The following is a 25061-nucleotide window of genomic DNA, read 5'->3' as shown; positions in this document are numbered from 1 at the left end:
CCTCAGATGCAAGCACCCTCCTATGTGTACTCGATTAGGCAAAGCATGGACTAGTTAAGATCTCCACAGCTTCAACATTGTCATACATCAGCAGAGTAAGAAGTAGGAGTAGTTTAGATTCGTAAATCCTCATCCCATTTGCTCTTTTTTTTTTCTAATTGTTGTTAGTAGTCTGTGCACTCACAATGCCACATCATTCACACTTGAAAGTGATAGAATCCTCTAGAAGAAGGTTGACATAAGTCCCTTTGTGATACCCAACATATCACATCAATACAACTGAGTTGCATCCAACATTAGAAGAAACTATGTGGTTGTCTTAGTTGATTGCACAATCATATATATTATTTAGCTTCTAAACTTTCTTATTCAATAGAGTACTGGGTATCTGGTGTTTCATTTTGGAATACTCGTGTTTGATTCTGCATGTTGGAGTGGTCAGGAAACTCACATCAAGAGGGCATGGGTTTCTTCACCTAAGTAGGGGCTATACATGCACACACAGAATTTGGCTGAGGATCTCTAAATTAAAACTGATAATGGGAATCTTCCAACATTTAAAAAAATATATCTGCAAGTGCTGGAAATAATTTAGTTGATGTTTGAGACATCAGGATTCCTTCATAATGCTTAGAGAAGTATTTCTGGAAATAATTCTGTAGAAAGAGATTCATTGGAATTATTGACCACACTTCGTCTCCACCATTAGAACTACAAACAAATACTAAACACTGGCATGCATACCCAATTATATTTTTATGGATGGATATAAAACTTGTTTTTCTTTTCTAACAATATTATGTTATGAATAGGTAATGGCGTTTTTGCCTTGAGAATGGCTCGAATATATGAGCATCTGAATTTTCTTGGCCTTGAAATCAACAAGAAGGTATGATTTTAAATATATATGTATACAGTTAATATTTTACGGATAATTAACATTGTTCTTACAGAATTATGAAATAATTAACATCATTTTTCCTCCTGAGCAGCTTGTAGATCGTTCATTAGGCTGTACATTGGAGCTTGGATTGACAAATGTGTAAGCTATATTGTGCAGTGAATCCCCCCTATGATTTAGTTGGATAAATTTTTCTGATTACTTTATTAATTACTAAACCTAGAGCTCACAAAATAAAGTCCCAAGGTAACTGGCTAGAGTGAAAAATGTATAAGCTTTCTTATTGAGGTAGCAAGTATGTTGTACATTGTATTTTAGTTTGCATGCATGTTCAGTAACGTGATTTTTATGATTGCCTTTGATTGATCAATGAGGAACACTGGATATTATAGTAACTAATTTTATAATCAAGAGTTTGTTCAAGTAATTTTTGGAGGCAGTAGTTATCTGGCCCAATTAACCAAACAGTTATGCAGGATTAAATGTTTTTTTTAAATTGGTGAGTTGAGGGTTTTATTGGACCCTCAGCCTGAAATTGAGCATCAGCTGAGACAGCTGGTGGGACTAGAAATGAGGAACCACATCCTTAATAAAAAAGTAAAAAGCTTGTGAATATGGTGGTTCAACAGGGGTACACAATGCACGAGCACATTCTTTTGTGAAGTTTTGGACTTGAGTGGCCATAATAATAGCATCATGCTAATACCTTGACACCATGCCCATACGGAAAATAAGGAGTTAACTAGCCAAGTCACTTCTCTTCAAGAAGGGTTGAGTGAAAAGGATAATCAATTGTTGACATTAGATGCTCAATGTGTTATCCAGCCTATATAAGTTATAGTTTAAACTTTTCAGGTTAGAAGGTAGAAACTCCAACTAGGGACATAATCTTGAAAAGTTATGGGAAACTATAGAGAAAGTTTGTATATATTAGTGCATGTGTTTTCCTATGCATTCTGTGTTTAAATTTAGAGAGTTGAGTACTAGCTTTAGTATCAACTCCCATATTGAAGGAAAAACTATAAATGCCTTAATAGAATATTCAAATAGTAGGCTCTAAATTATTTTTCATTTTTTGTGATATTTCGTGTTTTCCTAATACATTTAGATAATAAGGACATAGTTCTACAAGTGCAAGTGAAAACCGTCATTTATTCAACCCTACATACCTTTGGCTGACCTCCTTAAACGTGACTCCATACTGGTTCAAAACTGAAAATTGCTAGTTTTGGGAGCAAGTTTTCTTATAATTTTGGTTGAGAGAGTTATTTGATGTGGGAAAACTTTATATGGTTCAGCTCACTGAGCAGTTTACAAACCAACAATTAATTACAGTAACTTAAAACTTTTTTCATGCTCGTGCCTTCCCTAGTCATTATATAGTACTCATATGGGATGGCTTTTGAGTATTTAATGCGACTAATACATGTATGATGGATATACGACTCAGCAATTGATTCATATTGATATTTGGAGGGTTTTGGAAGCAAGCCACGAACAAAATACAGGCCAAATCTACTGTGTTCTTAGGCGTTTTGATGAAAACAAATGCAAAAATTAATGAATAGGAAATACCATTGTACAAAAATTGGGGCACTTGCTATTTTGAGGCAGTTTCAAGTGCAAATCCTTATGTGAACACAAGTACTATTATAGTGGTAACTCTTCATATTGAATTAACATAATGACATTCAAGGAGACCTCTTTGACGGTTTCCCTCCCTACATGTTATTAAACCTTGATTAACCAAGGAATTAGACCTTGATTAAACCTAAGCTAGCTGTGATATTATCAGGCCAAGAAATGGATTACATATGAATTTGAAAAGAAAGAGAGTGAAATGTAATTCTCATATGTAATACCTCCATCCTTAGGTTCTCCTGTAGTGCTGATGGAGCTGAATTTTTAGGTTTGTGTCAGCTTGGTTAGAGGAGAAATTTGATGTTGCTAGAGCAGTTAGATTGTTTAATGGAGTTGTATGACACTTTCAGGAGGTTTCAAATAAATTGTTTATACTTACTATTTGTAGTATCTTCAAGTCTAGACACAAAGTAGACAAATTGGTAGAGTTGCTATTTTGGGATAGTCCATGTTATCATAAATTAAATAGTGTCACAGTGAGTTATAATTTTAAGAAATTATTTTTAAAAATGTTAAATATTTAACTTATGTTATTTAATTTAAATAACTATTTTATATTAGTGCCTAGGGAGATATAAGGAATTGATTTGAAATATTAATAGTGTAACTTTCTTTTGGGCACCTAGAGAGTCGAGACATAAGATGTTATTAAAAGTCAAAATATAAATTTTAAAACCCTATTGAGGATGTTGGACCTAGAATTAATAAATTTTGAAACCCTATTGAGGACGTTGGACATTGGAGCTATTGACAGTCTGATTTCCCCCCATTGTAGAATCTGTTGCTGGTGTCTACCACACCCTCTTAATGCTCATTCTCCTTGTTCTTCTCCATGGTATTGTCATCCTCACAACCCACTGTACGAATGCCTCCCTCGACATCTTCCTTCCTATAGACACCTCTGTGGGCACCTTCTTCTGTACTTGGTCTCGTACTCTTGACTTGATCTTCCCCCGCACGCCTCATGTCAACTACCGTAGCATCTTCTGTTGTATTTAGGTGAGTTTGGGTATACTTAGGTACCTTTATGGGAAAAGTTCCTCCTGATGGTGGTAGGAAGGTGATATCCCAAGGTGTGCTCTTCAAGTGACTTAGATGGATTTCTGCCCCGTGGGAGTTTGAAGATGTGCCTATGCTGCTCTCATTCTCTTTAGAACTGTCCTCTCTGATCAACTCTTGACTTGCACTCTCAGCAGATGCTACCTGTTGTACTGCCTATTTTGGTTTTTTTTTCTATGGTTCTCCTCTACTTGATGCTGCTCCGAAGGTGTCCATGTGAACCCAATATGTCATTGTCGGCTCGTAGGGTTCCACTCTATTGGTTGGAATCAATGCCCCTCTATGCTTAGTGGCTATTTAGTACAAACTGCTTTCAGAAATAAGGCTATGGCATGATACGACATGTAGAATGCCTTATGATTCAACTCCATGAATTCTTGCAACCTTTTTTAGAGAAACTGCACCCATCTATATACCTTTCCCTTACTCAATTGATCAACCGCTGGTAGCATCCATAGAGCAATAACTAATGTGTGATTGTTGTTGGTAAGTCCACTTTTAACCAAATCAATAATGCAACGCCACTCTTCATTGGTCATGAACATTTTCTTTAAACCCTGACTATTCTTGAGGATGCTTTCTTAGTTGTGTTTTGTGAGGTCCTTTCTATGCATTAACCTCAGCCACTTCTTTTCCTCCATTGTCACAAGGGTTTCTGTTAGCTCTTGTCCTCCTTTAGGAATTCCAAACACTTTATTCAATTCGTTAGCAGAATAGGAAATTGTCAATGTTTGTTGGGAATATTGGATTATTGATGTTTGAGCTTCCTTGTTATAACCAACCACCACAGTTGGCAATGTAGTTGCAAATTGCTTCAAATAAAAAATTGGTATGAAAACAATTTTGCCTACTTGTGCTCTATATAATGCCTCCTTTACTAGATGATGATCCTTCATATTCTTCCACCATGTGTGACAGTCGCTTCCTACTACACTTTTGAAGGTGACATTGGCAACTATGATGTTTTCTGCTACCTTTCCCTTAGTCTTATTTCTCGTCATCTTTTGCACTCTCGTCCGTGTTTGTAAAACTGTTTTTTGCTTCTTTGAATCGATTATTTTCCTTTTACTTGGATTTCCCACACTTATTTTTACCATTTTATGGTGATGAATTGTTTCCTTGGTGGCTTTATTGATTCCTGTGCTCCGATCATTTCTATTCAAGTGGGTGCATTTGATTGCTTCTTGTAATGGTATTCTCAATGTCGGGTTATGTCGCATGTCCAGAGTGACACTTTGATGATGCCTGTACTGTGCCAAGTATCTCTTGCTCAAGCTAAGTACCTCTTGCTCGTGCTTTTCTAATGATGTTTGTACACCTTGCATGTTCAATTTTCTGGACAATATCCTACTTGTATGGTGTCAAAGGTATCCCCTCTTCGTACAGTGCCAAGTATATTTGTACAGATTGTTTGTACGGTTGCTCATACAGCTCCCAACTCCACTGCTCGTATGTATCCAAACTCCATCGATTGTATGGTTCCCAACTTTCTCCAGTCTATACTTAGGCTTCTATGCTCCATACTTCTCCACTCCGTGCGTTACCTATCCTCCTCCCAAGCCATATGGTGCCCTCCTGAGGTCAGACTCCGTACGTCACTTGTCCTTCCTCGTACCTCGCCTATATGTTTTCCTTCCCTACTCATACATCTACTTCAGCCCACTCAGTATGCCTTCTATCACCTCTCTCACCTTTGTTTGGGGACCCGTATGGCCGCACTCCTCCTAAAGGGCTTCCACCACTCCCATCACATACACCCCTGTCATTGGCGCTACTAGTTTCTTGTTCAGGCCTTGAGAAGTATTGCACTCACTTTGTTGTCGTATGATTTATATAATGGACCTTGATTTCCTAAGTTCCCTTTGTTTTTGTTTTTTGATATTATATCTTCTTTTATTCTAGCATCTTCTTTTATGCTGATATAATAGGTAGACATGCACTCCTTTCTTTCCTCATATGGCTTTAATTTGGATCCATTAACCAAATCTTTCAATGGATTATTATCAAGGGTTGATAATTTTATAGCTCCATTCTCTTTTACCTCCAATATATTATATGACCCCAACCACCAAATTTAAAATTTTTTGGGCTTTATCTTGTTCTTTCCATTGTACTTAGTACCAATTGGCCTAGTTTAAAACTCATCCTCGTTTAAGTGCTTTTCATGTTAGAATTTTTGCCTCCTTTGTGCTACTTCAGTAGCCCATTGAGGTAACGTCCTCCTTTCATATAGTTTTATTAGCATTTGGTGTCTTTCCCTTAGACTTTCCTCTCCTAACCTATGTTTACCGTACTGGGTAAAGAAATCAATGCATACAAACAATAGATAAGAACGATAGAACTCCTTATATTATTTGCTTATGCCAAAGATAATACATTATGCTTATAATGATTACAATGATCTTGGAGGATGTATATATACTTCCCAAAGAACCTTCCCGAAGGGGTCTGTCGGCTACATAACAAGAAGCTTCTCGAAGGGGCATATACTGACGATATACATCCTGACACACACCTTGTCGGCTTCACAATATTTACTGACGACATCATCCCCCCCAAAAGAAAAAAGTTGTCTCCAGATGACAATTACAAAATATCCGAGACAAATTAACAACTGAAATACATTAACTGACTAACTACAATAAGATAGATTTGTTTCTATCATCTAACTCTCACATTCGTCCCGTGCCTAGACTAAACTGGTTTCCAAAACACACTGTCTCCTTAATCAAGCTGACCTTGATAGCCACCCGTGCCGCTTTCTCTGCTTCCAACTTTGGGTACACTAAGCCAAGTGTCGCTGTACTGCCTTCAACTGGATGATCAACTCCTCCCGAGCTCTCTATGCATCCACCAAGATAGCTTCACGTCCAACACCTACTCCAAGTGCCTCAAGCATATCACCCCTCTCAAAAGGCTTGCTCTGTTGTTCAACCGCTCCATGCTTGCAGCAGCTCCAGGTCTCATCAACTGGTCATACTTCCCACGACTAATAACCGCAACGACTGGAGGTCTAGGAGGTAATGCCCCTAGTGGGGTCGAGGGGCAGCGCCCCTGTGGGGTCCTGGGGCATCGCCCCAGGCACTATATTGCGGGGCAGCGCCCCTGCCGCCAAGACCAAATTAGCACTCCGAAACCCACGCAAAACTGCATGGAACACACTATTTTTGTGATTTTATGTTGATCCCACACTCTTTCTGACAACTGGTTATGTTTTACTACTTGTTTATGTCTTTCCCTTCCCTTTGGCATCATGCGTTACTCATTCTGAAATTTTTTGATTTGTCATCATTTTTCATTTATTTTATGAACCTCTTGCTTGCTGAAGAGTACGACTCCTTCCTCTTGGTATAATCGCTACTGGATGATTGCTACCTATCGATCCTCGGCAACGGCGCCAAATGTTTACCGTACTGGGTAAAGAAATCAACGCATACAGACAATAGATAAGAACGACAGAATTCTTTATATTATTTGCTTATGCCAAAGATATTACATTATGCTTATGATGATTACAATGATCTCGGAGGATGTATATATACTTCTTGAAGAACCTTGCCGAAGGGGTCCATCGGCTACATACATGTCGACTATATTACAAGAACCTTCCCAAAGGGGCATATACAGACAACATACATCTTGACACACACCTTGTTGGCTACACAATATTTACTGACGACAACCTATGTTGAACTACTATTGGTAGGTTGGGTACTACGTATTCCATTGACATCACTGCCTCCTGTCCGCACATTAGATGGAAGGGGGTCAGCTTGGTGGTTTCCTTGTAGGTTGTCCTATATGCCCAGAGAACTACTGGCAGCCTTTCTTTCCAATCACCTTGTTCCACTTCACAAGTTATGTACAAAATTGTGACCGATATTTTGTTTTTTGATTCAGTTTTCCCATTTTCTCTTGGATACTAGGGGTTGGAAAAGGAATGAAAGATTTTATACTCACTTATCTTAGTTCTAATTATTTGATTTACAAATTGCACCCCTTTGTCACTTGTCCACTGCATGGTATACCAAACCTTTTTACTATCTGATCGTAGAGGAATTTTTCCATACTGAGAGCTGTATTATCCACGAGTGCTTGTGTCTTTGCCCACTCGGTGAGATATTTTGTTGCCACCAATATGTATTTGCATCTATGTTTATTGCTTATAGGAAAGGGCCTTGAAAGCCTTTGAAATGATGACTATTAGCAACAAAAGAATTCCTTGACAAACAAATGCAGATGTAGATATGGAAAACACTGCTCTCAAAGTGCAGATAGAAAATAACGCCCAACAACAGATATAAATGGACGGTCAACAAACTCCAAACAAACCAGCATAGAATTTGATATAATAATTCCGGTGAATCCCTTTGCAAATTCCAAAACAACCTCTAACAATAAGAAAAATTAAATTTCTTAGGAACAGATAATACAATAGGAGAAATGACAAATTGTATACCTCAACACAATTTGCCAAGCAATCACAAAATAAATTTAAGAATTGAATCTACAATACTTAAGCTGTAGATCCTAAACCCTTATACTTCAGCAAGGGCACAAAATTAGAGCCTCAGAAGTGCCATCAAGACAACAAAAGAAAAAAAGATAATCAAATAATTGGATGCCTTTCTCATCAAATGGGCTCTTATTTATAACCTTCAAATGACACAAGCTTCCCAAACAAACTCCACAACATTAAAATATAATAAAGTGCCACTATAATATAATTATTAATTGCTTTTGGCTCCCAAATAATATTTTGACACACAAGGCCACTTTTTCTTGTGCTGACGATGTAAATTTTTTCGATCCGGTTCTAATGAGCTATGATACTGTGGTGACCAACATACAAAACTAGCAAAAATAGCAACCTCAACATATTTACATGAATAAAAATAATAATTCACTCATCTTGCAAAACCAATTGTAGAAGCATCAAAGTCGAAATCTAGCAAGACCAGAGTGATCTTGATGAAGAAAGAAAACAAATGAACTTGACGGGGTAAGTTACCATAAATAGATGCTCCCTCTAAGATTTTTGGAGCCCAAACTAGAAGCCCAAAATAAAAACTGAGAGCATGACTCAACTCCTCTAACTCAATTGAGCTCATCGGATCCAACAATCTGACTTACTATGAATAGTAAGTCCCTCAAACGGAGCCAAAACACACCATAGGTTGCTAGAAAGCCTATAACAACACAACTGAGACCCGTACATCCCACTATCAACTCAGGAGGGTCACAATGGTGAACTGACCAAGCCAACTATAGAAACCTGCTAAAAATGGGGACATTACAATCCTCCCTCCATAAGATTGCTTGTCTCCAAGCAATCTTCGAACAAATGAACATCATAGTTGACTCGGATCCCAAGGGTAGAACTATGTACTATCCTTGTAGTATACAAACAACTCTTGTAGCACCAACACCCAAATAACAGACATCAACATCAAAATCATCTGAAAATTGAATCTAGGCACTGATGAAGGCAATAACTCAGTGGAACTCAACCCAACTGAATTACTATGTCCCCATCAAACTGACGCTCACACTCAACTGCACTGTGGAGATGACGATCATGTGTATCTAAATCACTCTCACCAACTCCAACCTTTGATAAATTGTCCTAGGTGTGTAGATACTAAAAGAGGTCTAACTTGCAGTTGACAATCCCATCTTTAAAAGATGGTGTTAACCCATCTCATAACGAATAGTGTGAAACTGGAGCCAACTCACACCGATGTGAGACCAAATTCTTTACCTGTGGGTGAAAAGAGAAGCGATGCACACTCCTCACAGTGTAATGCCGATAAAAATTCTTAATCTCCATCAAGGGCTCATCAATATCAAACTATGAATCAAAAGATGGCTCCAATCTCTGACTCTAAACTATCGATGGGACAGGATCCCAAGCTACCCTCTCAACAAAGCCAACCTCAAAATCTCCATGGGGAAGCATAACATAAAGAGTCTCTACAATCTTTCCCACCAACCTCCAAATAACAGGAGAGCCTTGGATAAGAGTACCTTCAGACACTATGTATGAATCCTCTTACACATCCAAACTTTGTAAAACATACTGCATGGAAGACTATGCATTATAATTATATGTGGCAGCATTAATCTCCTGCCTTGCGACCCACAATTGATGCCTCTAAAAACATTACACGATAGGAATCACACTGCAGTCCTCAACTAATGGTCTCACCTCTTTTGTACCTACTGCACCCATATCCTGGGTAGATGTGACTGCCACATCATCACAACCCTCATCCCCAACTGTGGAAGCAAACTCACCACCAACCACGATATGCTACTAGATAGGGTTTGGGGCTAGTGTCGATTGTACTTGCTGTAACTCCATGATAGCTTCATCCAATTATGACTGTGAATTATGAAGAGCCAACTGAGTACATTGAAGAGAGTCCACAATCACCTCAAGCTCGTGGGTGAGCTCAGCCACCTCTTCTTTCCCTAATGTCTCATAACAGTTGCTACCCCACTCTAGAAGGTAACCCCTGTTATCAACTAATTAGGAGTAACTATGCTTTATGATCCTGACTGCCTCTCGAAGCACATGACCCTGTACTAGGGAAAGACTACTATCACCATGCTCATCTGATGTAGGAGCACTCCAACCAGATGTTGCTAACATTTGATGGATAGCATCATAATGCTCAAGAGCTGAAGAAATGTCACTTTCACTCACCTTTAGTTGACTTGTCACATGATGCCTTTGTAACCCCTGCCTCCTATGCAAGCTCATTGTCTCACTATCTGCATTGTGATAGGAAACTGAACTAGAACTACTCACAATAAGATCGATCACTGCATGTGTGCTATTGTCCTAACACACATTTACAATTGAGGTAGAACTACTCAGTACCTCAACCAACACCTCGTTCGAAGAAATTGAAGCCCTCACAGTATCAATCTCCTCGCATGTTTCAACTTCCACCTCAATAATAAGATCTTGTAAATCCTGATCCTAGGACTCATATAATACCCCCCTAGAGTCGTTACCTAATAGCTGACAAGGGACACCAGACCCGCTGTAGCTCATAGTGTCCAACAAATCAGCAAAGTTGTCCATACCCTTTGTATCCACATCTCCTAATAGAGCCTCAACTGCTATCACTTGACTCTGCAACATGACTCAACATCAAGCTGTGACTCAATAATGCTAGAACATGATCCAATAACGATTGATTCCATTGTAGTACCAAGATCACCAACATCAGAACTGGGTGACTCTATACATGCATCGGTCCCACTTGAGAAAGAAACTGTGTCATGCACTGGAGTAATACTATGACAATTGACATATATATCTCCAATAACAATTCCCTCCTCGATAGAGCCTAAAATATCAGTGGTAACATTTGCATCAATTGTCTTTGATGTAATGTTCTTGTTCCCTTCCATCTTAAACAACCAATGGAACAATTGTGTACGGTCCACTGGAGAAGTAGTACGGCTTGGGTAAAATGCCGTACGGTACCAAAAGGAGAAGGCATGCTTAGGAAAGATGGTCGTATGATGTGATGTTGGATGAAGAGGATGTCTGTATGGTAGGCCATAGAATGTCATACGGTAGTGGGGGCAGTGGTGTACGGTGATAAAGTCTTGGCCATATGGTTGTGAAAGGAGGCCATATGGGGGGTAGTGGTGTACAGTGATAAAGTCTTGGTCGTATGGTTGTGAAAGGAGGCTGTACGGTAGCCAAGAATGCAGTATGGTGATCGTTGGTGAAGGTAGATAAGGGTGTGTGTATGGTATGAAATAGGGATGGCCATATGGCTAATATTTAGGTTATAGGATGATGTACAGAATGAGTGTGTACAGATGGTATAGTGCCATAAGGGATGGAGGATATTGCAGGTTGCTTTGCTAATGATTAGGCCGCACTCAGAGTTATTAGTACAAGTGATTATATTCGCCAGAGACACCAAACAACACCAGTACAAATATTGAAAACCAATCACAGATTGAGACAGATATAAGTATTTGTAAACAAAGATGATGCACGGATTTTCCAGATCCGAGAAAGTAATGCAAAACGGAATAGGGTGAGCGATGAATCCCACCGAAACTGCAAGAGCCAAATAGGGAAGATCTTTCACTTCAAAAATGACGAACAATCCAAAACTCCAACAAGAATTCATAGTGCAAAGAAATAATCCAAATCACATACCAACAACTACCTACAAGCCATGGAAACCTTTCTTAGGGTGTACAAAGATAGCCGATGACTACACCTACCTACGGAAACAAAAAAAAAGGGTCCAAGATATACTAAATCAATCGACCCATTAACAAAAGTTTGATTAAATATTTATTTAATGACGAGAACATTACAGTTCTTCTGTCCCAAAATTTGCTTGTCCTCAAACAAATGCAAATCTGATTCTTGGAAACCATCTGTAATCAACTTCTTTAGTTTTGAGTCAGCTACCAAGTAGATCTTATCACCATAGTAAATAATATCATCAATAACTTTGTATTTTTCATCATGAATATAGCCATCCATCAACTGACTTGCAAAGTAGTTCTTGGAGTACTCTACCAATAGATGGGCCCGCCAATTATCCAAGGAATGGGGTAAGGTATTGACTGTCATGTTTTAACTTGTAGCGTTTGGGATCATATCATGTTTAAAAATGGCCTCCATCTTGATTGCGACTTCCCTCGATCCTTTAAATGAAAAGTCCATCCTCTTGAAACTTTGGGTGTACTGGTCAAGGGTTTCCATCCATTGGATGCCCAATATGACATTAGTATCAACCAAATCTATGACAGAAATCATTTGTCGAGGTATAGTTTCCCATGGAAATTTGTAGTTGTGGGATCACATGAGTGTAGGGTAACAAGGTTCCTCCACTGACCTTAACCTCAAATCCTCCATGCTCTACTGCATGCAATCCCTTACTAGTGACCAACAATGAATTGATTAAATTGAGTGTGGTGCCACTATTAATCATGATTGTGACTCGTTTACTATGAAGTGTGCCTCGAACCCTGAAGATACTACTTCTCACCATTGTAGTGAGGGTAGCAATGGAACCCCCTTTTTGTATTAGGGCATTTATCCTCTCCTATTTGTTAATTTCTTCTCCAGTCATTTAGGTGCTTGTCCTTTGTCATCATCAGGAAACACCTCAATGTAATGAATCTTTTCCTTACCAAGGCAGTGATGATCAGGTCCCCATGGTTCCTTGCACGTGAAACAAACTTTTTCCTTCGGAGGTCTTGTCGAGAGTTTATCCAACAGAGGATTTTTCTAAATTGGCTCCTTGTGGGGTCAATGGTGTAGCTACATGAGTTTTGGAGGAAGATGCAATCATGTCACACACCTTCTTAATAGCTTCGTTGAGTGCGTGCATGTTGAACCCTTTGATCCAACCTCTCAAAGGCTCTTTCAGTCCATCCATGAATAAAACCATTCAACGTCTTTCAAAGATATCCGTGACTAGTACTGACAACCTTTGGAACTCAATGATGTAATTGTATGCCGTACCTGTTTGCTTTAGTTGACCTAGATCTTTGAAGTTTAGTTTAGAATCCTTCCCATTGGACTGGTCAATGAGTCTCTCAATGAACTCGACATAAGAGGTTACTTGGTCATGGCCAAGAGTGATCAATCCATGGTGCCACCACTCTTGTACCACTCCTAGATGGAGTGCTGCGAACTTGATTGCTTCCTATTCGGGCATCAGGTTGAGTTGGAAATAGGTGTCTACCTTCAGAACCCATGCCTGTGTGGTAATGGCTCGAGATCCATCAAATGGTAAAAAGTTTAGCCGGGATTTCCCTCCCTCAATATCTCCTTCTTAGATCAACATAGTCTCTGTAAGATATATCACCTTCCATATTTGCATTCCTCCAATCCTACCGAAGTTTTTCTTGCATTTCCTAAAAAGTGGGCTCTCTTTCTTTGTGTGGTGCTTCCATCCTTGGAAGGAAGATAGGTATTGAGGGTCGAGAGCAAAAGGGTTGAAAATTTTCCCTTCTCGAAATAGAGTCGTCGCTATGCCCATTTTGTTCTCTTGTTGTCTTTCCCTTGGACAATTTTGTAGTGTTTCCTACATAAGCCTTTGGATTTCATTGATTTGCATTTGGTTTCTGCTGACCTCTCTTAAAAGATTCATGAATTCTGCCATAGGATCTTGATAATCTGCCTTATACAAACAAGGTTATTACGCCTTCTCCTTCAAGTATAAACTTGCATTCACTTCCACAGGCTGGCAGAACCACTGGCTCTGATACCACTGTAATATTCTAGACCTCCGGAATCTAGTTGGATACACCTCAAAACAACAATGTATGGTATGCAAGATGTGCAGCAATGACTGATTGGGGTCTGTACGGTAGTGTGAGGGAAAATGATCCGTACAGGATTGCTAGAGTCTATACAGTACTAGTATCTCTTCCCCACTGTACGGAGTATAGCAAACTCATATGGATCCTTTTCCCTCACACTACCGTACAGACCCCAATCAGTCATTGCCACACATCTTGCATACTGTACATTGATGTTTTGAGGTGTATCCAACTAGTATTCGGAGGTCAGGAGCATTACATCTGAATTGACTGGAGCCTCAACTTGTTGAAGCTCAATATCACTAACTTTTGCTTCCATTGACACAACCACATGTCCCTGTGAAACAAGTCCATTATCAACACTGTAGATAGGACTAGTAAGTGTCATACTAAATATAGGTGCATCTGCATCATAAACACTTGTTGAGAAAAACTCAATCTTTCTTCCTTGCAACCTCGATGCCGTCCTTCTCAAGGTGGAAACAATATACCTCACTGCCCTCTCAACCATCTTTGGATCTGACAAGCTCTCTGCCAACCTCTGCTGATGAAGCTTAAGTTTCTCCATACTCTCTCGCAAAGCATTCATTTCTCATGCTAACTTCCTCATTACTCCACCAGCTTTTAGAACTACTAGTCCTCCTATGTTTGTCCATGGCTAGAAAATGCTAGAGTGCTGGTCACTCTCCAAGTGCGACAATAGATCTGAAAATAAATTAACTTTCCTACCCCACAGGATGGCAAGAAACTGCACTGATACCACTATAATGAGCCTTCTTGGCTCTCAAACAATTTGTGTTGAAGAATTGATTTCTTTTTTTGTTTTTGAGGTTTTGCAAAGTTTTGATAGAACAATATAGCAGTAAAATGGAAGATATTGCAATAATAATTTCAGCTCAAATATTTGGATATTACATACGGAATATATAGCTGAAAATTCCAAATTTTAATATCAACTTAGATATTGAGTATTTTCACAAAATACCAACAACCCAGTTGATAAAATATCCCCTATTATCTAAATCAACAATACCCATAAAAATTGGAAGTTACAATCCACGAACTTATAGGTAAAACATGCCTTGAAGTTGAAACCCTCTGAAATGACGACTATCAACAGCAAAAGAATTCTTCAACAAACAATTGCAGCTGCAGATATGGAAAATGCTGCTCCCGAAGTGCAGATAGAAAAGAATGCCCAAAGATAGATATAAATGGGCACTCAACCAACTTCAAATAAACCAGCTCACAATTTGATATAACAATTCTGATGAATCCCTTCACAAATTCTAGGACAACCTCCGGCAGCAAGAAAAATTAAACTTCTCCTTAGCAACAATTAATACAGTAGGAGAAATAACATATTATATACCTCAACACAATTTATCAAGCAATCTCAAAATAATTTTTAGAATTTGATCTACAATACTTCAGCTATAGATCCCAAATCTTTATACTTTAACAAGGGCACAAAATTAGAGCCTCTGAAGTGTTACCAAAACGACAGAAGGAAATAAGATAATCAAATAATTGAATGCCGTTTTCATCAAATGGGCTCATACTTATTAATCTTTAAATGACACAAGTTTCCCAAACAAATGCCATGACATTAAAATATGATAAAGTGCCATTATAATATAATTATTAATTGCTTTTGGCTCCCAAAAGTGACATTTTCCACCATAACATAATATTTTGACCAACAAGGCCACTATCTCTTGTGCCCACAATTTAAAACTTCTCGAACAGGTTCCAATGAGCTATGATATTGAGGTGACCAATATACAAAACTAGCAAAAATAGCAACCTCAACATATTTAGATGAATAATAATTAATAATAATTCACTCGTATGTGAAAATAACTGTAGAAGCATTAGAATTGAGATCTAACAACACCAGAGTGATCTTGATGAAGAAAGATGATGAATGAACCTAGCAGGGTGACTTACTATAAATAGATACTCCCTCCAAGCTTCTTGGAGCCCAAACCAAAAGCCTAAAATAAAAACTGAGAGCATGACTCAACTCCTCTAACTCAAGTGAGCTCATCAGAACCAATAGTCTGACTTAGGATAAATAGTAAGTCCCTCAAACAGAGCCAAATCACACCATAGGCTGCTGAAAAGCTTATAACCACATAACTGAGACCCTCATATCCCACTGTCAGCTTATAAGGGCCACGATGGTGAACTGACCAAGCCAATTGTAGGAACCTTGTAAAAATGGGGACATTACACTCTTCCCTACAAACAAATGGGGATAATCTTGACGAAGAACTTTCAAAAGAACACACAAATAAGACTACATAATGAACAATTCAGAAATAATAAATTGTTTTCCTAATGCCTTATGAATGCGTTAAAACAAAGACAATGAACCTACAAATCCATGAGAAAATTGCATAGGGTTGCCTAAATTTTGTGATGTCAAAAGTGAGGACAACAACTGGCTCTAACTGGGGAACGTTCCTCGATAGTTCTTAGAAAGAATGAGGGATGTAGAATCCAAATCTCTTAGTGCCTTTTTGTACTCCATTGGGCTATAGAGTCAAATGACAAAAAATAAAAATCTTAAACTAAAAAGACTTGGACATTATGTACAAGGGTACTTAGCTAGAGCTTATTCGAAATAATGCTTTAGATGTGCACTGTATGGAAGTGCAAATGAAGTTCCATTTCTGTACGCCAATAGGAAACTGTTTTCTCCTGCCAATGAGTGAAAAATGAATGGACTGTACCAAATAGAATCAAACTTGCCATGCCTTCCCTTTGGTTCTCGCATTTTATCCTAGAGGAGAACCCAGTCTCCAACCTGAAATTCTCTGTGCTTAGCCATTTTATCAAACAATGTTTTTACTTGCCATTGATGTTCAACAAGCTTATCCACCATTTGTGCTCTTCGTTTTTCAAGCTGCCGAGGAAACATGATTCTTTTATCCAAGGAACTTTCAAAAGTTGCATCCTCTATTGCTTTTGCTAACTTGAGAGCGGGAAGCTCTAAAGCTATGGGAATTTCTGCATTTAAACCATAAAGAAGCTGAAATGGCGACATGCCAATAGCTCTTTTTGGTGTAATTCTATCTGCCTACAAAGCATCAAAAATTACTTTATGCCAAGTTCTCTTGTTATCATTCATGAGTTTGCGAATGATTGTAACCAAGTTCTTGTTACTGGACTCAGCTTGTCCATTTCCTTATGGATAATAATCCAATGCATGAGCCACAATAATACCATGTTCAAAGCAAAACTGTATAATCTTAGATGATGAAAATTCTAAAGCATTATCCAAAACAATCTTATTAGGTATTCCAAATTAGGAAATAATATTCTCCTTTACAAATGAACATGCCACTGATGATGTTGCATTCTTCACAGGAATCGCCTCCACTCACTTAGTGAAGTAATTAGTAGCAGTCAAAACATCAGTATGCACTACACTAGATGCTAGATGAATTATAGCAATGAAATCTAGACCCCATTGCTGGAAAGATTTTTCGATTACCACTGGCTTCAATAGAAGTACTACTAACTTTTGTTTTCCAACAAAATGTTGGCATCTTTCACATTTACGTACCCCTTTAGAAGTATCCGAAAAAAGAGAGTGCTAGTACTACTTTGCTCGTAAAATCTTATGAGTAGTATCTGGTGCTGAAAATGACCTCTGCAAATTGAGTCATGAAATGATTCCAACAATATGATTTGTTGTGCTTTATCGACACAACGAAGGAAAGTGCCATCAATTGTGTGCTTATACAGACCATTGTCCCAAAGAACAAAATGCGCAGCTCTAAGCTTTAAACTCCTCCTTTGGTTGTATGAAAAATGTGAAGGACATTCACCATACGTAAGGTAGTATGCTATATCATCATACCATTCATCAGTTGTAGTAACAAACAAAACTTTAGGTAGTTTTTCCTGCTCTAGTTCATCGTTAGCCATGAGCTAACATAAGCCTTTACCTCTAACCAACTTCGTAGGCTTGATTTTGATATCATAGTGTTGAATTTTGGCAATCCAATTGCCTCTTTAAGTTTCAAACTCTTGTTGTGTCAAAATGGATTTGACAATAGTATCTGGAACAAGAGCCACCACATGTGAATTCAATATATTAAATCTGAATGGATTAACTGCTTTAACCACCACAAAGGCATTCTTTTCCATCAAAGAATATTTTTAGCTCATGTGATTTGAGCGGGCAACTCATGAATGCAATGGGAGATTCTATATTCCCAACATTGTTTTGCATGAGAAGAAATGAGGTCAAGAACATTATAGTGGTATCAGTGCAGAAATGGTTAGGAGCATCTTTGAAACTGTTCGGGAAAGTGGCCGTGCAACACAGGTAGTAGTCACGTAGCATGGGCAACTGAGGCCGCATAGCACGGGAGCATCTCTGAAACTATTCGGGAAAGTGGCCATGCAACACGGGAGCATCTTCGAAACCGTTTGAGAAAGTGGCCGTGCAACATAGGCAGTGACCATGCAGCATGGGCAACTGAGGCTATGCAACACAGATTGTGACTACACAATACGGGAGCATCTCCGAAACTGTTCGGTAAAGTCGCCGCGTAGCATGGGCAGTAGCCGCGTAGTATGGGCAACTGAGGCTGTGATTGCACAACACGGGAAAATCTTTGAAACCTTTTGGGAAAGTGGTTGCGTAGCACGGGCAGTGGCCACAAAGCACGGGTAGTAGCCGTGTAGCACGGGCAACTTAGGCAGAGCAGCATGGGAGCATCTCCGAAACCGTTTGGGAAATTTTCGAAACTTTCGGGAACATTTCCAAAATTGTTCGGGAACATTACAGTGGTCTTAGAGAAAAAACTGTTCGGGAACATTATAGTGGTATCAGAGCTGGTGATCTTGCCAGCCTACTAAGGTTGATTGAGAGGTTTTGGTATTTGGATCACACTATGGCACAGGATAGTGATGGAGAGTGGTGGTTGAAGGTACCACGAAAGATTGGCAAAGAGTTCAGCGAGGGTGTTGATCTTCCATTAGATATATTAGACGTTTGTGTCAAGTGAATCAATTACCTTCAAGATTTATATAGAGAATCCTCTCGCCAATTAAGGAGGCCTTAAGTCAACCCAGGCTTTTGAGACACCATGACAAGGATAAAAGATTGGTAGTTGTAGCATGTCTTAGTGAGGTCTTAAGAATTTCGGCTCCTAAAGCACCCTATGATGATAACACCATGATAGAGATATTGTAATTGATAGTTGACAGCTTTCAGAGTCTCAATGACTTTAGTAGTGACTCTTTTGGTAGGAGATCTACAATATTGGAGAATTGTGCAAATGTCAAAGTAAGTAAGCTTCTCTTAGATCTTGAGTTCCAAAATTCGGTCCATGATATGTTTCATCACTTCTTGGTCACCCAAGGAAGATCATGATACTAAGATTTCAGTTGCTATGGAGAGGCTTATGATTTCATACATTGAAGAGATGGATGAGATATCCCAACCCATCACATCTATATTATGGGTTGTTTGTAATCTAGAATGTATCCCCTCTATAGTAGCATATAGATTGGTCAGTAATGTTTTCAAGTATTGTGAAGAAAAAATAATATCTCATTTGCACTAGTGGGGGAAATTGGATGACAACGATAAAGGTGATGTTTTATACGAGGAGAATGAAGGCATGATTAAAGGGCTGCTCTAGGAGGATTTGCTAAATCTTTCTACTACACCAACATGGGGAGAACACCAAAAAAATGAAGAGGTTGCTTGCATGGATCTTGTGAAGACATGGATAGATCAAGTTGTGTCCATCACCGAAGTTGTGCCTGTTACCAAGGCACTATCCATTGAGGAAGTTCCATTAGTTGCTGAAGTTGTGTCTATCATAGAAGCTGTGCTTGTTGCTGAGGCTTTGTGTTTGTCACCAAAGCTATGTCCATCATCGTGTCTTGTCCGTTGCTGAGGCTGTATGTTCGTCATTGTCGTTGTGTCTATCACCATCGTGTTCATCACCATCATCTCCGTTGCTGAAGCTGCGTCCGTGTTCTTCGTTGAGTTTGTGGTCGTCAATGTCATGTCCATTACCGATGTCAAGTCTATGTCCGTCGTCGAATTTCTGTCCGTTACCATTGTTGTGTCTGTTACTGTGGTGTCCATCACCGTCATGTCCGTCACCAACGTCAAGTTTGTGTTTGTTGTCGAGTTCGTGTCCATCACCGAAACTGTGTCCATTGTCGAGTTCGTGTTTGTTACCATCGTGTCCATCATCGACGTTGAGTTCGTGTCCCTCATCAAGTTCGTATCTGTCACTGTTATGTCCGTCATCAACACTGAGTCCGTGTCTATTTTCGAGTTTGTGTTTGTCACCATCATTGTGTCCATTGTCATCACCGCCGCCTCGTACGCTGCCATTTCCGACACCGCTGTCCTCATCTTCATTGTTTCCATTGTCATCATTAGAGCCGTGTCTATTGCCAAGTTCATCATCATGTTTGTTATTGTCGTTGCATCTGTCGACGTTGTTGGTCCGTCACTGACATCAAATTTGTATCCGTTGTCAAGGGTGTATCCGTTATTGTAGTTGTATCCATCGACGACATCATAGTTGTCTCCACCATCATTGTGTGTTCGTCATTGTGGTTGCATCGGTTGCAATAGCTACATTTGTCACCATTGAGACATTGCTTGCTGTTGAGGGTCTATCCATCATCAAGGCTTCAACCGAGGTTCTGCATGCCATTGAGGTTTTATTTGCAGCTAAAATTTTGTTGGTCTCTGAGATACTCTCCGTTAAGGTTTTTTCTGCCAAGGTTCCCTTTACTGTGGTACTCTTTGCTAAGGCTCCCATCATTGTGACACCCTTCACCAAAGCTCATATCACTGAGGTTCTCACAGTCGAGCCCCCCTTTGTTGGCATTCTCACCACTAAAGCTCTCTTTGTCAAGGTTTCATCTGTCAGGAATATAATAGTGATCATTGTGGTTGTGTTAGTAGGTAAGTTTGTGCCAGCATCAATGTTTGTGTGCATGACCATACCCAAAGATATTTTTGAACATAATGACATCAATTTGTGTCATTGGGATCTTGGTGAAGGTTGCGACAATGTTTATATCAGAGTGGGGTAGCGAAAGTTTGATAGCAATGTGGTGTTGCGGAGGATTGATGTCATTTCACTTGTCTTGCCTGTACGTTTGATTTGGGACCCTAGAGCTATTGGTGTTTTGTTAGATGACAAATTGCTTGAGGGCAAGCAATCATTGGGCAGCAAGGATTTGTCATGTCCCCAAATTTTAATGTAATTTTTTAATTAAATTAATTAATTAACTGGTCTAGAATTTGAATAATACAAGGACCTTTAATTAGTTACTTTAATTAACTAATATGGGGCCCAAGTTAATATTTGGATTTGTGGTTTTGATTGATTTAATATATCTCAAACCTATTTTTATTTTAGTTTTTGTTGGTAGGTGTTGCTGTCGGCTATCTTTGTCTACCCTCGGAAAGGTTTTCCTCGATGGGTATTTAAGCATGGCTTGTAGGTAGTAGAAGATATGCAATTTGGATTATTTTCTATGTATTGCAAATTTCCTTTTGGAGTTCTGGATCGTTCGCTATTTCGGAAGTGAAAGATCTTCCCTATTTGGCTTGTGCAGTTTCGATGGGATTTAACCCTCACTCTATTCTATTGTTGCATGTATTACTTCGCTTGGATCTGACAAATCAGAGCACCATCTTTGGCAAATATTAATCAAAGGGTATTTGTGTTCTAATTTCCATTATAATTTGATTCTATCTAATAAATTTGGATCCATAAGTTTAGATTGCATTATTGAGTATCACTTCTATCCATACGCCTTTTATCATCAGGATAATAAGCAAACAAACAAGATATCACTGAATGACATCCATGTGTTTCATACAACTTTCCTTTGTTGCATGGTCTCTTGTTCGTTTGGTTGACCTATTCTTCCACCCTCACCATACAATGATTTGTACCACCGTACGACCACCAAAGCCTCCTCACTGTAGGATACGTTGCCCCAATCCACCGTAAAGCCTCTTCCTTTGTCTCCCTGTACGGCTACCAAGGACACTATACGACTCTGCTGCCACAGGCCTTGCCACCGTACAATGCCCATAACACTCCTCATTCGTACAAAACCCAATCCATCTATTGTCATAGGCATTAGAGACTATACAGTACCGTTCGAGTTGCATACAACTGGCATCCAGAGGTCAAGAACATTACAGTGGTATCAACGCAGAAACTGTCAGGAGCATCTTCCAAACCGTTCAGGAAAGTGGCCGTGTAACATGGACAGTAATCGCGCAGCATAGGCAGCTGAGGCCGCGCATCATGGGTTGTGAATGCGTAGCATGGGAGCATCTCCAAAACAGTTCAAGAAAGTGGCTGCACAACTCGAGTAGTGGCCGTGTAGCACAGGCAGTAGCCGTGTAGCATGGGCAACTGAGGTTGCGCAGCATAGGCTTTGATCGTGAAGCATAAGAGCATCTCTGAAACCGTTTGGGAAAGTGGCCGCGTAGTAGCCGCATAACATGGGCAACTGAGGCTACGCAACACGAGCTGTGATCGCGCAACATAGGAGCATCTCCGAAACCATTCAGGAAAGTGGCTACGCAACATGAACAATTGAGGCTGTGCAACATGGGCTGTGACCGCACAACATGGAAGCATCTCTGAAACCGTTTAGGAAAGTGGCTACACAACACAAGCAGTGGCCACATAGCATGAACAATTGAGGCCGCACAGCACGGACTGTGATCGCACAACACGAGAGCATCTCCGAAACCGTTCGGAAAATTTTCGTAACTTTCAAGAACATTGCTGAAACTGTTTGGGAACATTACAATGGTATTAGAGCAGAAACCGTTTGGGAACATTACACCTTTCATCATATTTGAAATATGACAAGTCTTCTCTGCAAAGTCTGGAGTGAACCTTCTTAGAAAGTTCACCTTTCCGAAGAAGGAACGAGCAACCGTCTTATTAGTTGGCGGAGAGAGACTTTGAATAGCTTTAACCCTTTCAAGGCTATCCTTGATTCCTTCTTTATAAACAATTTTCCGAAGAAGCTTTCCTTCTGTAATTCCGAACATAGATTTCTTAGGAGTAAGAGAAATCCCATGTCTCCAACAATTTGCTAACACTTGACATAGATGATGTACATAATCTTGTCTTTGTTTAGGAAGATCTGTTTACCATATGGGGTAAATAGTTTAATGCTTGCAGACAATAGACAAGAATTTGTAACACACCAGTACTCCTTTTAGTATTTGCATATATGTTGAAGAGATTACATAGTGTTTACAATTATGATTACAACCCTCATCCAAAGTCCATTTCGAAGGGTGTACATATACCATTCCGAAGGGGTGACTCAACCGTCGCGCCCATTTGGAAATAATTAATTCTACTCGTCGGCTACATAATAATTACCGACTACATGCTAATCTACCCGTCGTCTATTTTATAACTTTACCGACAACATCATCCCCCCCAAAAAGAAAAGTCCCCAAACAACAATTACAAAATATCCACCCGTGCCGCTATCTCTGCTTCCAACTCCTGGGTACACTGAGCCAAGTGTCACTGTACTGCCTTCAACTGGATGATCAACTCCTCTCGAGCTCTCTATGCATCCAAGACAGCTTCACATCCAACATCTACTCCAAGTGCCTCAAAGCGTATCACCCCTCTCGAAGGGCTTGATCTGTTGCTACCTCCACCTCGAGTACATAGACACTCCATGCTTGCAGTAGCTCCAGGTCTCATCAATTGGTCATACTTCCCACAATTAATGACTGAAGCGACTGGGGGTCTAGGGGCCAATGCCCCTAGCAGGGTCAAGGGACACTCTCAAAGCCACACAAAACTGCATGGAACACACTAGTTTTATGATTTTCTTCCAATCCCACACTCTTTTTGCCAACTGCTTATGTTTTCTTCATTACCTGTTTATGTTTGTCGCTCTGGAACCATACGTTTCCCATTCTCAACTGTTTTGATTTGTCATTTTTTTTTAAGAACCTCCTATCACCCTTCTTCTGTGTTTACCGGTGTACTACAATCTGCTTCCCTTCAATTATTGTGATCTCTCTTATTATTTCGCAGCTTCATTCCATATAGTGTACGACTATATGATGCAATGCTTTTGTAGTGTATTCCTTTGTTCGTATGGCCGTACGGTCTATTTCTGTCATTGCTTTTTACTTGGATAGGGTCGTACAGTGTTTTCCCTTTCACACAGTGTTCTTCTATGTTTGTACGAAACTAGACTTCGCTTCCTTGGCGTACATTAGGCCGTACGGTGTCTTTGCCAAGTTCATTTTTGTCATGCATTTTCTGTACGATCTATACGTTGCATGTTACTCTATACTAGTTCCTACCTATGCTGTATTGTGCCACTATTTTGCCATATGGTGCTCGTTGCTATCCTTTGTCCCCACCGTACGACGTTCTATATTCCTTGAGTTCGTACAATGCATATGTTGTTCTTTCCTTTTCTATATAGTCCGTACAATAATGCCTCCAGCGTCCTAGTTGCCTTGCCATACGATGTGTTAGTGGACCTCTGCACGATTTCTATTCTTCTCCTGGTTGTACGGTGGATCAACTAAAATCACCTGTTGACTTGTACAAGGCCGTACGGTCCATTATATCCTCCCTTTCATGCTCTTAATTCCATACATCCATACCCTATCTTTATAACTCTTTAAAAAAAAAAAATATTGACTCTCTTCGTTTATTTTTTTTTATTGTTTTTTTTTTTCAATTTCTTTCTTCAATTGTTCGTCGACGGGGAACTATTCCCTTCTTGATAGATTTTTAACTTTGACCCATTCACTGTGTCCGATACTTCTTTCTTGTTGAGCATCCATAACTTGATTGCCCTGTTATCACCAACTTCTTGTAACTTTCCAGGTTTGATTTCATTCCGCCCATTATATTTTAGTAGTAACTGGCCTAGTTGAAACTTATTTAATTTTAAGGGTTTATCATGCTGAGCTTTGCGCTTGTTCTATGTCACCTCCGTGGCCCATTGTGCCTACAATTGTCACTCATCAAGTTTATTTAAGTTACACGATCTCTCCCTCAGGTTTTCCATATCGCTTAGTTAGTTCTCGAAACTCGATACCATGAATTCCGTCGGTTGC

The 25061-nt window shown here is 39.5% G+C and overlaps 1 protein-coding gene across 3 annotated transcripts in view; it reads left to right on the top strand.

The window, feature by feature from the left end:
• The window catches only part of LOC149562001 (phosphoglycerate kinase, cytosolic-like), a 271433-nt gene that overhangs the window by 142793 nt on the left and 103579 nt on the right, over positions 1–25061 (top strand). For all 3 annotated transcript variants that reach the window (XM_089825544.1, XM_089825543.1, XM_089825542.1), the window contains 2 exons: positions 813–889; positions 993–1042. In XM_089825544.1, coding sequence (XP_089681670.1) covers positions 813–889; positions 993–1042 — 127 coding nt within the window. The remainder of the gene's footprint in view (positions 1–812; positions 890–992; positions 1043–25061) is intronic.

Source organism: Cupressus sempervirens, chromosome 4, assembly GCF_028749045.1.
Source record: "Cupressus sempervirens isolate cs-2001-9-10 chromosome 4, ASM2874904v1, whole genome shotgun sequence".
NCBI classification, from domain to species: Eukaryota; Viridiplantae; Streptophyta; class Pinopsida; order Cupressales; family Cupressaceae; genus Cupressus; species Cupressus sempervirens.
The sequence above is the reverse complement of the archived record's forward strand: the minus strand, read 5'-3'. Positions and strand labels throughout refer to the sequence as shown.